This window comes from Sinocyclocheilus grahami, unplaced genomic scaffold, assembly GCF_001515645.1.
Source record: "Sinocyclocheilus grahami isolate Dianchi unplaced genomic scaffold, SAMN03320097.WGS_v1.1 scaffold450.1, whole genome shotgun sequence".
Lineage (NCBI taxonomy): Eukaryota > Metazoa > Chordata > Actinopteri > Cypriniformes > Cyprinidae > Sinocyclocheilus > Sinocyclocheilus grahami.
This window is the reverse complement of record NW_015505629.1, coordinates 1,270,281-1,285,870: the sequence shown is the minus strand read 5'-3', so window position 1 is coordinate 1,285,870 and position 15,590 is coordinate 1,270,281. Positions and strand designations below refer to the sequence as shown.

The window sequence follows — 15,590 nt, the reverse complement described above, 5'->3', positions numbered from 1 at the left end:
GGTCAGACTGTTGTGCGTTTGTGTGTAATGGTCAGACTGTTGTGTGTTTGTGTGTAACGGTCAGACTGTTGTGCGTTTGTGTGTAATGGTCAGACTGTTGTGTGTTTGTGTGTAACGGTCAGACTGTTGTGCGTTTGTGTGTAACAGTCAGACTGTTGTGCGTTTGTGTGTAACGCTCAGACTGTTGTGCATTTGTGTGTAACAGTCAGACTGTCGTGCGTTTGTGTGTAACGCTCAGACTGTCGTGCGTTTGTGTGTAACGCTCAGACTGTTGTGCGTTTGTGTGTAATGGTCAGACTGTTGTGCGATTGTGTAACATCACACTGTTGTACGTTTTTGTGTAATGGTCAGACTGTTGTGCGATTGTGTAACGTCACACTGTTGTGTGCGTTTTTGTGTAATGGTCAGACTATTGTGCGATTGTGTAACGTCACACTGTTGTGTGCGTTTTTGTGTAATGGTCAGACTATTGTGCGTTTGTGTGTAATGGTCAGACTGTTGTGCTATTGTGTAAAGGTCAGACTGTTGTGCATTTGTGTGTAATGGTCAGACTGTTGTGCTTTTGTGTGTAATGGTTAGACTGTTGTGTGTTTGTGTGTAACGGTCAGACTGTTGTGCGTTTGTGGGTCAGACTGTTGTGCGTTTGTGTGTAACAGTCAGACTGTTGTGCGATTGCAGTTTCAGCTCATTATAAACTAGAGAATGGTCGGCAGAGTCCAGTGAATAATGTAATTAGGAGCATCTAACGAGGGCAGAGATTAATTAGCCCATCGGGATCAGCGGAGGTGAGGGACATTCATGAGACGTTTCTTTGGGACCCTGGAGCAGAAACGCAATGCGGAGATTTCCATCCGTCCGTCCATCCATCCGTCCCTCTCTCTGCCTCGTCTGTGCCTTGTCCGTCTCTCCCACGATACCAGCTAACGTGAGGAACATTCCAATGCCAGTCAGAGACTCCCTCTCTCTCTTTCTCTCTCTCTCTCTTTATCTCTCTGTGTTTTTGATTTGTACCTTCATCTTTCTTGTTTTCGTTAATTTTGTTGTCTTGCATTTGACGGTGAGTCACACAGTTTGTTTGCCCTCTTTGTCCTTTTGTCTGCTCCAGTGTGCAACAGAAATATTTGCTCTCAAAAACACAGATGAACTGCTGCCCACCCTCAGATGGTTGCTATGGTGTGCCCTGGAGGTTGCCAGGGTGTTCTGAGTGGTTGCTAAGCAGTTCCTGAAGCATTCTTGGTGGTTGCTAGGCACATGCTGGCCTGTTGCTAAGGTGTTATAAATGGTTGCTAGGCAGTGGATAGCTGAATTCTGGCAACTATGACGTTGCTAGTGTGGATAAATAGATAGATAGATAGATAGATAGATAGATAGATAGATAGATAGATAGATAGATAGATAGATAGATAGAGTCAGACTGAAGACAGATAGATACATAGATAGACAGATAGATAGATAGAGACAGACAGACAGACAGATGTGTCATGAGATCTGACCACAAACACACTGACCTGATGATAAAACCACCTCGTTATCTCAATAACTGCTCCAGTACATGGCTAAACCTCATCAATATTAGCTGATAGAAGACATCAGCCCAAATGTGGGAAGTCGTGGCCTAATGGTTAGCGAGTCGGACTCGTAACCCAAAGGTTGCGGGTTCGAGTCTCGAACCGGCAGGGATTGTAGGTGGGGGGAGTGAATATACAGTGCTCTCTCCCACCTTCAGTACCATGACTGAGATGCCCTTGAGCAAGGGACTGAACCCCCAACTGCTCCCCGGGCACCGCAGCATAAATGGCTGTCCACTGCTCCGGGTGTGTGTTCACGCTGTGTGTGTATTCACTGCTGTGTGTGTGCACTTTGGATGGGTTACATGCAGAGCACTGATTCCAAGTATGGGTCACCATATTTGGCCACATGTCACGTCACGTTTTATACAGACAGAGACAACAGATCCATTCACAATCAGCTAACATCCCTAACCAGGGCTGGACTGGGACAAAAAATCCCAGTCGGCCCACCACCACTATATATATATGATATACACTACCAGTCAAACGTTTTTGAACAGTAAGATCTTTAATGTTTTTTAAAGAATTCTCTTCTGCTCACCAAGCCTGCATTTATTTGATCCAAAATACAGCAAAAACAGTAATATTGTGAAATATTTTTACTATTTAAAATAACTGTTTTCTATGTAAATATCTGTTAAACTGTAATGTATTTCTGTGATGCGCAGCTGTATTTTCAGCATCATTCCTCCAGTCTTCAGTGTCACATGATCTTCAGAAATCAGTATAATATGCTGATCTGCTGCTCGAGAAACATTTCTGATTATTATCAATGTTGAAAACAGTTGAGTAAAAAATTTTCAGGTTTCTTTGATGAATAAAAATTTCAGAAGAACAGCATTTATCTGAAATAGAAATATTTTGTAACATTATAAATGTCTTTATCATCATTTCTGATCAATTTAAAGCATCCTTGCTAAAATTATTAATTTCTATAATTTCTTTACCCCCCCAATAATAATAATCAGAAATGTTTCTCGAGCAGCAGATCAGCATATTATACTGATTTCTGAAGATCATGTGACACTGAAGACTGGAGGAATGATGCTGAAAATACAGCTGCGCATCACAGAAATACATTACAGTTTAACAGAGATTCACAGAGAACACAGCTGTTTTACACTGTAATATGATTTCACAATATTACTGCTTTTGCTGTACGTTGGATCAAATAAATGCAGGCTTGGTGAGCAGAAGAGACTTCTTTAAAACACATTAAAGATCTTACTGTTCAAAATGTTTTAACTGGTAGTGTATGTATGTATCATTGCATCTAGTTGTTCTGGATAAGAATAAAACGTCAGGTCTGACAATATCGTGTCTTTTTTCATTTAAATCTAGAATTATTCGCATTGGCTCACGGAAACCTCTATGAACACACTTGGCTTGACTTGGCCAAAAAAACCACGGGGGAGGAATTAACGTTTTATTAAAAAGTGTTTTCGTATTCTACACTCATGGCGCGCACACATTAGGATAGTTTAGATGCCTGCCTCCGCTGCGAGTCCCTATCAAGCACTTTACAGATTGAACTACTCTCTTCTCCTCCTCCTCTCTGGCTCTTTGGCCCGCATCACTCACCGCAGAGCAAGCCTGTTCCTGATAAAGCTGCTGTGAAAACCTGGAGAAGCCGACGAGGAAGACGTTGGAGTGAAGCGATCTTTATATAGGCGGAGCATTGTGATTGGGTGGTTTACGCTGTCAACACAGGAGACAGTCCAATGGGCCACTGGCTGCTCGCTGTCCCTGTGTGATGGTCCTTGGCAAAAAAACAACAACAACATTCTGTCGGCCCCTTAAGTGCATCGGCCCACCGGGAAAATGCCCAGTATGCCCGATTACCAGTCCAGCCCTGTCCCTAACACTACACACACTTACTTCAGACGCAAACTGTGTAAGATAGTACAACTCATTGTCAGAATATACATTGAAAGGAGTTTGAGTTTAACAACGGCATGATGGGAATTCAAGTAAATCATCTCACTTAGTTTCCTTAATTTATATGCATTCATCAGACAGAAACATTGAACACTACTATCAGAGCTGAAAATGATCAAATACATATTTTATGGTACAATAGACATTCATCAATAACTTAATTTAGGTTCAATCTGTGACTGTCAACTTGAATTGAGGCATATTTTGTCCAATCACAGCTGCACATGGGATGGGATTTTGTGAGTGTGTGTGTGGTTTACAGCACGTAAAAACACACATAGACAGTAAGACTGACTCACCGTTTCCAGGCTCACACTCCTCGAGATCTTCATCATCACTCGGACATTCTGCTGACGCTACTAACAGATCGTCAGTATTCTGCAGACAGACAGACAGACAGACAGATACACAGAGAGTCAGTACAGTGTCCTTCTTCAAAACAATTCATCAGTTCGTAAGAATACATCAAACACCATCCACATTCACACAGACAGCTGTCATATGATGATCCCTCACACACACGCTGACTGAAGCTCTGAGAATCACTGTTTTCAGTCCATTTATTTAGGTGTCCATGTGTAAATATACTGTCATATCTGAACACAGCCCTGGATGTCAGCGGAGACCATGTCAAGGGACAAGACAGATCCCCTGCGAAGACCTCGTCACCTCGACAACCATCGACACAAGACCACAGAAATCAGACGATTCCTCTGCTCAATCTGACCTGTGCTGCAGCCTGGAATTAACCCACATCATGCTGGTTTGGTCTGGTCAGAGGAGAACTGGCCCCCTGACTGAGCCTGGTTTCTCCCAAGGCTTTTTCTCCATTTCTGTCACCAATGGAGTTTTGGTTCATTGCCGCTGTCGCCTTTGGCTTGCTTAGTTGGGGATGCTTAGTTTCTGGCAAAATTGTAGACTTGATTGCACAAACACTATTGGAGGAGAACTGAACTGAGCTGGACGATGACATCCCTGAATCAACAACTTTAACTGATAAACTGACTGTTTTCTATTGTCCTCTTGCATTACCAGCACACGTTTTTCCTGTTTGACTCTGTAAAGCTGCTTTGACACAATCTGTATTGTATAAAGCGCTGTATAACACAGTACACTGGAGACCATCATCTCTGAGCCAAAGCTGCCAGACACAGCATCTGAAATCATTCTCATCTGTTTCTCACGACATGCCAAGTTCATTTAAGCATCTGAGCGTATTGAGAAAATGAGTCTCTCTGAGGAAAACACACAGTCAGCTGTGACTGTTATTCAAACAACTAGGAATAAAAACTCTTCCAAAATGCTATTATTATGAGAAAAAAAAGAAGAAAAAAAAAGATTTTATATATGCTGTGTGTACATTAATGAGGAAAAAAAATTAACTTAAATGATTTTAGCAAATGGCTGCAATATAACAAAGAGTGAAAAATTTAAGGGGGTCTGAATACTTTCCGTACCCACTGTATATATATATATATAAGTGTCTGAACAGAATGAGTAGTTCACTGATCAGTCGTTTCACTGTGAACTGGACGAGGAACTCATTCTCAGCAGATTTATTTGACGCTCGCTCACTCTGAACCGGCCGCAGGACACAATCCTGTTTTCTTTTAATTAGTTCTGAAAAGCTGCAGACTATTGTACTGAAGCCTGGAGTGTTTCTTCACTTATTTATTTCATAAAGTGATATTTATCAGAGACTACAACATTTGGAGCACCGCGGATGGAAATCACATTTCAGCTTCACGTGTTTCTGTAACCCAACATGACAATGCAGTCGTACGGATCCGTTTAATTCGTCCTCTGCCCAGCCAATGCATTAACGCCACAGACGCGGAAACCATTCCCAGTGGAAAAGGCTTTTATTTTTCAGATATTAATGGGCCGCTGGTTTGAATGTCTCTTCTGCCTGTTTGTGAGCTATTGAGCTGGATTCGAATGCGCTCTCGGTACAGGAAGAGGAAAGCTAATAACCGCAGGCAAACGCTGGTGTGTTTCCTCTGAAGCTCGGGATGAGTTAGAGGATCCAGTACACAGTCACACGGCTCATGAGAACATTTCAGAAGGCTGCGGGTCACTGCTGTACGTTTGACATTTCTGAGGGTTATTTTGAGACTGTAAGCAAACACAGAGCTGACTGTAGGCCTGTCACGTCACGACAGCTTCATTTAAGCCACACGTGCATACTGTTACAAAGCTTTGGAAACTGACTCCACTGGAGGAGCGCAGCGGCTAAAGATCTGCAGAATGAAGCAAATTCTGTTGCATATCTACAACAGTCAGTGAATCAAACCACCATCAAGACACAGGTGAAATATAATGAACTCTCTGCTAGACTGAGCGATTTATCACAATAAACCAAAACTGTGATATGGCTTAGTGCAATTATAAAAGCCAAAGGCAGTGATTTAATTAAATAAATATATATGCTGCGTGTTTCAGAGGGAAGAAGAGAAGCTTTTGGGGCTCCTGCAGTTTCCTGTCAAAATAAAATATTAACATAAATATTAGTAATGTAATAATATAAAATAAAATGTTTATATTATTTTTCTTAACTACTTGATTATTGAACAGAGAAATATTAAAATAGTAACATTTCTTATTTTGTTTTATCTAGCAATTTGTAAAGTTTTATTTTGTATTAATCATCATCATCATAGTTATTATTTTATAGTCATATTGATACATAATCACAAAATTATGTGCAACAAGAACAAAATAATCTAGATTAAAAAAATAAAATCATATTATAAACAATTTTTATCAGAAAAAAATACATTTAGATTTTTCCCCAAGCCGTGCAGCTGTAAATGTTTTAACATTTGATAATAAGGAAATTAAGACTAATTTATTAGGAAATTTGTAATAAAAATAAAAATGGTTGCAAAATAAAATGTTATTTTTCTTAAATATATTTCTTAAATATTGAATATTTTATTTCATAATAGCAATAATATAATATATTATTATTATTTCATAGACATACTGATACATGCCTACATTGTGATATAATCACAAAATTGGGGCCGAAATGTGCAGCCTGCAAACAAAAACAGCAAATCAACGCAGCCCTACAGTCTCTGCTGTTGATCATCACAGTAACTAATACTGATTCATTAAAAACAAGGTCTTATCAAACAGAAAATAACGTTTTTCTCACACACTGTATCTTTTGACTTTTGCACAAGTGTGTGTACACTCACTGTGTGTTACTGCAGTATGGGGCACACACACACACACACACACTCACACACACACACTCACTCACTCACTCACTCCCTCACACACTCACTCACTCACTCACTCCCTCACACACTCACTCACTCACTCACTCCCTCACACACTCACTCACTCACTCACTCCCTCACACACTCACTCACTCACTCACTCCCTCACACACTCACTCACTCACTCACTCCCTCACACACTCACTCACTCACTCACTCCCTCACACACTCACTCACTCACTCACTCCCTCACACACTCACTCACTCACTCACTCCCTCACACACTCACTCACTCACTCACTCCCTCACACACTCACTCACTCACTCACTCCCTCACACACTCACTCACTCACTCACTCCCTCACACACTCACTCACTCACTCACTCCCTCACACACTCACTCACTCACTCACTCCCTCACACACTCACTCACTCACTCACTCCCTCACACACTCACTCACTCACTCACTCCCTCACACACTCACTCACTCACTCACTCCCTCACACACTCACTCACTCACTCACTCCCTCACACACTCACTCACTCACTCACTCACACACACACACACTCACTCACTCACTCACTCACTCACTCACTCACTCAGTGTACACTGACCTGCGTGACGCTGTCTCTCATGGTGGGCGAGCGTTGTTTGCGGGTGGTGGTGGTGGCCATGGTGGTGGTGGTCTCCATGATGGTGGTGGACATGTCTGCGAGGGGTGTGGTGGAGGTGGTGTCGGTGCTCATGACGGAGGGCACATCTCCCACCAGACGCAGGTTCCCCTGCACCTGCACGTTCGGGTCGCCCTCCGCCGCCAGCTTCAGCACCTGCAGGCCGTTATAGTACAGCCCCGAGATCTGACCCTGGAAGTTACGGCCCTTCTCACCGCCGCCCACCTTAATGAACGCCTGGCTGTTGAAGATCGTCAGCTGCCGACCTGCAGAGCCCGAGAAACACACCAGAACTATCAGCGTTGGATCAGCGATGCTCAAACACACGCAGAAACGCCGGCAGACCGCCGGACCGGTAACACGTCAGATCAGCTCTGAAACCACAGCTGGACTAAACACCATCTAACTCAATGATATGAGTTGCATCTTGCTGTATTGTTTCATATTATTGTGCATTTGGCCATTGTAATACGTTAATGATAAACAAATAAAAATGGAAAAAAAGAGAAAAACATGAAAAAGAAGAAAGAAAAATAAAAAAAACCTTAATTAAAACCACAAATATAATGAAAAACACAAAACAAATAAACTAATATATGTATATATATATGAAGAGTTCAGATGCAAAAGCTTCTAAGTGCCGTCTGAAATTGTCATCTAAAATGAGGATTTTTAGCAGGCTCCTACGTTTATGTTCAGTTATTCACTTTAATTGTATAGAAAAGGACGTATACAGTGCCATTAGAGTAAAATTACTGAACCTAAACAGAGGAGCCTGCTAAAAATCCTCATTTTAGATGAAAATTTCAGACGGCACTTAAGAGGCTTTTGCATCTGAACTCTTCATATATATATACATATAATAAAAATAGAAAAAGTAAGAAAGATGAATTAATAAAAATAGAAAGATAAATAAAAAATAAAAATAAAAATAGAAAAAGAAAGCAAATACATTAATCAAAATAGAAAAAGTACATAAATAAATAAATACTCAATCAATTAATTACCAAACTAAAAAAGAAAGAACGGAAGGAAAATGAAAATTAATTCTATTAAAAATTCTATTAAAAATAGAAAAAGGAAAAACACTTATGTATGTCATCATATTGTTTGATATAACTATGTCATATAATTTGGTTTTGTATCATCTAATATAATATCAAATCACAACTAAAGTCTAAACTCAGTTTGTTACCAAGAGTGAGATTTGCTGTTTATCAGCAGTTTCTCTCTCATTCACACACCATCTTCAACATCATCATCATCATCATCATCATCATCATCATCATCATCTCCATGGAAACATCACGCAGGCAGAAATGACCTTTGGAGGGTTTCAGAGACAAGAGATGGACAGAATGAATAAATTGATGATGATGATGATGGGAAATATTCATAAAGCAGCTGATGATGAAAGACGGACCAAAAGGAAAGGAAAGTGGTTAGTGAGACTGATGGTGTTTGATTCTGTCGGTTTTAATGCTGCCTCTGATGATGATGATGGATTGGTGAGGAGATGAAGAGCACACACACACACTGGGTCCATCACACACCTCGACCTCTGTGAATGTGTTTGACTTTCTAGATCCTGAATAATAAAATCATAAATGCTCCTCTCTTCTGTGAGTGAGCGATCGGACGAGATCTCCGTCAATGCCTGCGTTTGACGTCATATAACGGATCTGAGCACGACTGAGAAATCCCAGAAGAACGGAAACATCCAGCAGTGTGAATTCATCGCAAACATGATCTGAGCTTCAGAGATGCAGTGAAAACATCAAGCGTCTGGAGAGACGAGTGAAGATGCTTTCAGACGATCAGCATCAGTCATTCTGTATCCGGACGATCGAGGAGAGAGAGTCTGAGGAGATCAGAGACCCGCAGGGGAAACACCACCAGAGACCAGAGAAATAAAATTAGAAATATATATATATATATACAGTGGGTACGGAAAGTATTCAGACATGTGTGTGTGTGTGTGTGTGTGTGTGAGGTCATCTCCTGTGATCCAGCAGTTTGATCCTATAAGAAAGTTTCCTCTGTTCACGTGTGTCTGCTACTGCCGCTGCTGTGAGATGTTTTTACCTCAACAACACACAGATGCAAGTTGTTGCTATGGTGGCTTTTCTTGTGTCGTTATGCAGTTCTGGGTGGTTGCCAGGTAGAGTCCATAGAGTTTTTATTAACCAAACCCGAAATGAAAGTGTAGCTGAAAACCGAAATTAACGTTTATTTAGTAATCAATTAATTATTTAAATAAATAACCCTTTTAATTGCACACAAGAGAGTTTTTATATAAACTTTTAATGATATATTAATTTGATGTTGAGATACAAACATTTAAATGATAGCTGAAATAAAAAATTGTTTGCATGATTTATTCAAACATTAAATATTGAAGAATAGGTTCAGTGAAAATATAATGAAATGTAATAAAATATTACAAATATTTAATATTGTGTGTGTGCAAATATTCATCATAATTCTCCTCTCTAGAGCAGGGGCGAGGCCGGAAATATTTCAGTGGGTGGGCAAAGTGTAGTGAATACAGCACAAAGGGTTAATATACAATACTGCTTCGAAAGCATTGATTAACATTCATTTTAATTTCAATATTTACTAATACATTGTTAAAATTAAAAGTTGCATCTGTTAACATTCGTACCTGAACTAACAAAAATACCAACGAACAGCTGTATTTTTATTACCTAACGTTAACAAATATAATCAATATTGTAACAAATGCATATTGCTCATTGTTAATGTTATCTAAAGAAAGTTTATCGTAAAGCATTACAGCAGATGATCTCAGTTCGCGTTCAAAGGAGAGTAAAGATCGAGGAGCACAGAAATGAGAGCAGTTTGTGGAGGAGAAGAGGATCTAGCACTAAGGTTGCGTGTTTCTTTCCTCAAAGAACGCATCTGTTTAGCGAATCAAACATTCGCTAATTAAATTCGCATGATTAAAACGCGCTTGGCTCAGAAGTTTCAACTCCACAAACGCGCGTATTTTACTATTATGTCCTTACGTCTTTAACATAACTAACAGAAAGACTAATCATCATTTTGACAAGCGTATGATATGCACCTACAGGATTAGGGAAGATGAAGAAACTGCCTGTAATTGACCATGAAAACTCACATTTAATATTTAAAGTTATAGTGAAATAAGACTTTTCATTATTATTATTGTTTAATAAATTACATCCATTTGGAAAATTACAGCTGAAAGAGGGTGTAGCCTCGCCACGGCTCTAGAGTTATTTTTTCTAGCTGACTTTTTTCAAGTTTGTTCACTGAATGTCTTTCCGGAGGTAAATGTGATGTTACGTGACATTATTGATCTCTCGCTGTTTTATTGATGTCTTTCTGCAGCTGAATCACTGATTGATTGATTACATGATTGATGATTGATTTAAGTTATTTCTTCTGATTCTTCTGATGTACGTTCATGTTATTTGCTGCTATAACTAGTAGTAAAGAGGAAGAGATGATCAGTGACAATTGACAGCATTTATAAGCTGAGCCTTTGTTTAATATTAAAAGTAACAAATCATAAAGACTTTTGGCGCACTTCAAATAATGTTTAGTGAAGTTCTGTTCACGAATCAACTAAAAGAACTCAGTTTGTCAAAACGATCAATTATTTTGGCCAAAACCAGAAATTATTATTATTATTATTATTATTATTATTTTTCAGCCACCATAATTTTGGTGTCTAAATGCATGTGATTATTTTCATCCATCTGGTTGAATCACACCGTCCGGAGAGAATCTCACGTGTTTCTGCAGGAGTCTGTGTGGAAACCAACAAGCTTTTCTAGAGGCTTTTGCGCTCTCTAATAGAAAAGCCTGTGTTCCTTCTCTCTGGAGTCATTTAAAAGTGAGAAAGTGTTCAAACAGAGCCAAACGCAGTGATTTAGTAGCGGCGCCCGGGCGCGTTTCTGCTGTAAAACAAATGTGTTCTGCGCTCGCGTCTCCCCGGTGAGGACTTTCTTCAGGAACCGAAATAAACAACACAGAAGAAATCAATACGCTGCGGTTATTTGTAATCTCTGACTGTGTCTCTCGCAGCGGCGTCGGCTCTACAATAAAAAAAACGGGAGATGGAGGAGCGTCGGATACAGGAGAAGAGGAAATGATGGAAAGTCATAGGGGATGTTTAGAGCGTGATGAACGCCAGCGAGAGGACGAGGGAGAAAAACCGAGACTCTGAACGGCTTCTGCTGGAATTGAGCTGTTAAACCCTTTTTTTCCTCTTCATTGAGCTGTGGAGGTGCTGCCATCCTGAATTTATAACACTGACACCATCGCCGCTCGAGAATGTTCTGTCTGATCTAACTCAACGTCAGATGAGGGAGAGAGAGTCGTTCTCACACATTCACTGGCCTTTTCCACATGAATCCTGGAGTGCTGTGACGGACCCGGTGCAGTCTGGACTATCCTCATCACCGCCTCTAGTCAACATGAAACTCATTCACAACTCATTTCACTCCCATTACGTGACATACTTTTTCAGGACTTTATTTATTTTTAGTTTTTAAAGCATGTGAATAGGGTAAAACAGCTTTCACCATACTTCCCCCAGTTAATTAATCACAGTATTTTAAAATAACTGCTTTCCATTGCAAGTTTTCTAAATTGTTATGTCTGAAATGCGTTAAATATGCCCTAATTTGCAGAAATGTCCAGAACATAAATCTAAAGCCAGGCTCATAAATTTTGTTTGGTTTTGTTGACATATTAGAGTTGGAGGTTTTTATAGAGGGGATTCTGGATTTCTCTTTTTATCACTCCATAAATCAGAAAATACTGACAACCGACAGAAAACAAACACATTTTCACCATGTTTTTAGGAATAAAATGTCATAAAAACGAATGTGAATGATATATCAACAAACCCCTCAGTAAAAACCTTCAGGATATAGAGAGGAATACAACTCTAAGTTTTGGTGTATGTAAGTGCTGCTGAAGTGGAGGAAAAACTTATAAAGTTTAGTACTGTAACAGAAATCTACAGACGCAAATAGATAAAGTCTAATGAAATAAGCACTTAGATGTGTAATTTGGGTGTTTTCTTTCCACTAGTCTGAAAGAATTCAAGTTAAATAAGGAAAATAGCCTAAAATCTCAAAAGTGAAATGAAAAAAACTAAACAAAAAAACAATGGTTTTATCTGTGGCGTCTTGCCTTAACATTCTCCTACATGATAATCGGGATACATTTATTTCTTTAGACTAACATCACTGATGATTCATTCTCAATAAGAGCAGGAATTAATGACTGAGTTTGAGTTCATGTTGACTTTTGAAAACCCTACACCCAAACTGAACGCTCAATAGTCCAAACTGCATTCACAGACAAACACATGACGGTTCACACAGTAAATCAACACATCATCAGACATGTAGACGTTAAAGGGACTGTATTCCCTCCCCAAACGCTACAGAAGAACGAGCAGAGCGTTTAGTCAATGAATCGGATTCAGGCACAAAAATCGTTCAGTGTTTAACCCTCTGAATTTCATTCAAGCGTTACGTGCGGGTTAGTTTGGCGTTCTGTTTAGATGGTTCTGCTTTGACTAATAATCCGTATTCTTCATCTGATCTGCGCTCATTCGGTTATGTGAGTTTAGAAACAGGTTTATGACTGAGGGCTTCAATCCAATGAAAACTAAATGCTAGCGGCTGAAGAGAAGAAGAGCGGAAGCCCTCAGAGTTTAGAAGAACGCTTGGTTAAATTCTGCTTAACCTTTACATTTCCCTGTTGGTTAACTCCTTTAACCCTTTGAGTTGACAGACCGTCCACTACTCTGATATACTCACATACTGGGGTGAGATAATGGTACAGATTGAGATAATGTTAAAATATACTGACAGCATCCTACAACTCAACACTTCAACAGACTGAGAGTTCAGTCAAATTACTCTCTGTGCTCATTTTCAGATCTTGTATTGAACCTGGAACTTTGCTTTACAAAATGTATGTTTGAAAAAAAATGTTGATCAAACGAATGTATGTTGATCAAAAATTTTTTTATTATACATCTATATAAACGTCTTTTATATTTTACTCGTGAAACATTTGCTCACACTGCAAAAAGTGAAGTTCTTGCTCAGTATTTCTGTCTTGTTTTTCAGTACAAACATCTAAAGCATTCTTGAATCAAGATACGTTTACTGGAGATGGCAGACGATAAGAAGTCTTCTTTTCTGAGAAATTTATCAAAATTAAAAACAAACGGCTGGCAATGGAGTCAAAGATTCATTTATATAAAGTTTCTTTTCTAACTCAGTTGGCAGATATTTGTTAATTTTTAACAGTTTCTCAGAAAACAAGACTTCTGTCATTTTGCATCTCAAGTAGTCTTGATTTAAAAATGCTTCGATATTTGTGTCCCGGAAGACAAGACAAAAATACTTTTAGCAGTGAATAAGACACACGTCGTCAGTTTCCTCAACAGGCTGACATTTTTAAATAGTATAAAATTGCCCACATGTTGTACTTTTTTATGTTGCAAGCTGATTCTTGCATTAACATTCAAAAAACATCCATGACATGTTGGCTAGTCGAAGCTAGAACTACATGAGACTTCTAACGCCCGTCTGTGCTGTAAGTTTTGCCCTCAGGGTGGGTGTGTCCTCAGAAACAGGAAGTGAATTACCAGGAAACTCGAATGAAACAGCTAGTTAGGACCCCCTGGACTCAAAGGGTTAAAGTTGGAATCAATTTAGACAGAACGACGAGAGCAAAGATGAAACAGAGGCACTGAAATAGAGTCCCTTTAACTGTGCAGTTTAGATGTTTGTGAATCAGTTTCTGCTCGATAGGACGTTTCACAACAGTAAACAGCTGTGCGTGTTGTTGGGAGGTTAAGACAGGGTTATGTGGGGGTTATTGGTAAGGTTAATACTCTGGAGAAGTGCAGTCCCATCGTCAGATGACAGAACGAATCCACAGATCTGAGGATCGCAGCGTTCGTTTGCCCTTCACAACTGATTCGTCTACATATTTCACAATGAGCACTTCTTTAGGTGCAAACTATGAATTAAGAGTAGTAAGACACTGGTAATGTTGTTTTCTCCTCCTTTTAAATCCCAGTTTGCTTTTCGCATGTAAAAAGCTGCGTCCATGGGCCTGCACTTCGTCCAGAGATGTGTTTAGCGTGATTAGACAGACCGTTCGTTAGTGGGGTTTGGTGCTGTTTAATTACCTTTGTCGAGTAGCCACTCGTCAACTACCCGACCGAGTCGGTACGGGATTCTTTGCCTAGCAATAGCCAGCCGTTCACTATCAAAGCTCCCTTTGAAGAACAAACAAATTCAACAGGTTACAATCTGGAAGGTCAAAGGTTAAAGATTAGAGGTTAGAGAGAACGCCTTTAAAATCAGATTTAACACCCTTAAGGCTTTAAAACATAGTTTTGGAGGTTAGAATGTCAAGCAAGCTCTGGTTACCATGTGTTTTAAACATGAGTTAAGCATATTTATGAGTCATTTTAGAGGTTGAATGTTACTTCTGGATAATTACAGTGCATTAAAGAGTCTTGGTGAACGTGGAAAAGCAACCACTGTCGTTCTCATTAAAAATGCATAGGAACATTTCCATATCAGAGTACTGGATCGTCAACCAGTCCTGCTGAACATCAGACAGAGAAACTCCAGGAAGACGTTTTCTGTGTGGGGTCAAACGATCACATGTTCTTGAGCGCTGTGATTTACAGCATCACACCAAAGCCGCTTCGTTTGTAGACACCTGCAGCATTAGAGAGAAGGTGAGGACGTGCAGAGCTCATCGTGATGCATGTATAAAAACACAGCGAGAATGTGCACACGTCTGCTGGAGATCAACCATCCCGAGTGAGAGTTGGTTCATAGTGAAATCAAACCTGTCCGTTCTTTCATTAGCTGCAGCCATCTTTCCTCTCTCTCTCTTTAATGAAGTCACTCGTAGCAGAGCCTCTTAATTGCTCCTGCAGCTCGACTGCAAATGATCTAATCAAAATCCCCTACCCACAATCCCCGTCGGCCTTCGCTTAGAGCCCCTCAGCTTTATTAGCGAGATCAAATAAGCCTGGATCATATGTAAATACATTGAGCACTTAGGAACGGATCCGTCACAGAGCGATGCGCCTCTGATTCTGCTTCAACATCAGCGCTGGACCTCAAGGGTTCGTCACAG

General features: G+C 39.9%; 1 protein-coding gene across 1 annotated transcript in view; it reads right to left on the bottom strand.

Annotated features, from left to right (window-relative positions):
* The window catches only part of LOC107552438 (neurexin-2-like), a 172,188-nt gene that overhangs the window by 23,183 nt on the left and 133,415 nt on the right, over window positions 1–15,590 (bottom strand). Inside the window, exons 9-11 of the mRNA XM_016234321.1 lie at window positions 14,623–14,712; window positions 7,353–7,675; window positions 3,809–3,887 (exon numbers count right to left, since the gene is read on the bottom strand). Of these exons, the coding sequence (XP_016089807.1) occupies window positions 3,809–3,887; window positions 7,353–7,675; window positions 14,623–14,712 (492 nt within the window). The remainder of the gene's footprint in view (window positions 1–3,808; window positions 3,888–7,352; window positions 7,676–14,622; window positions 14,713–15,590) is intronic.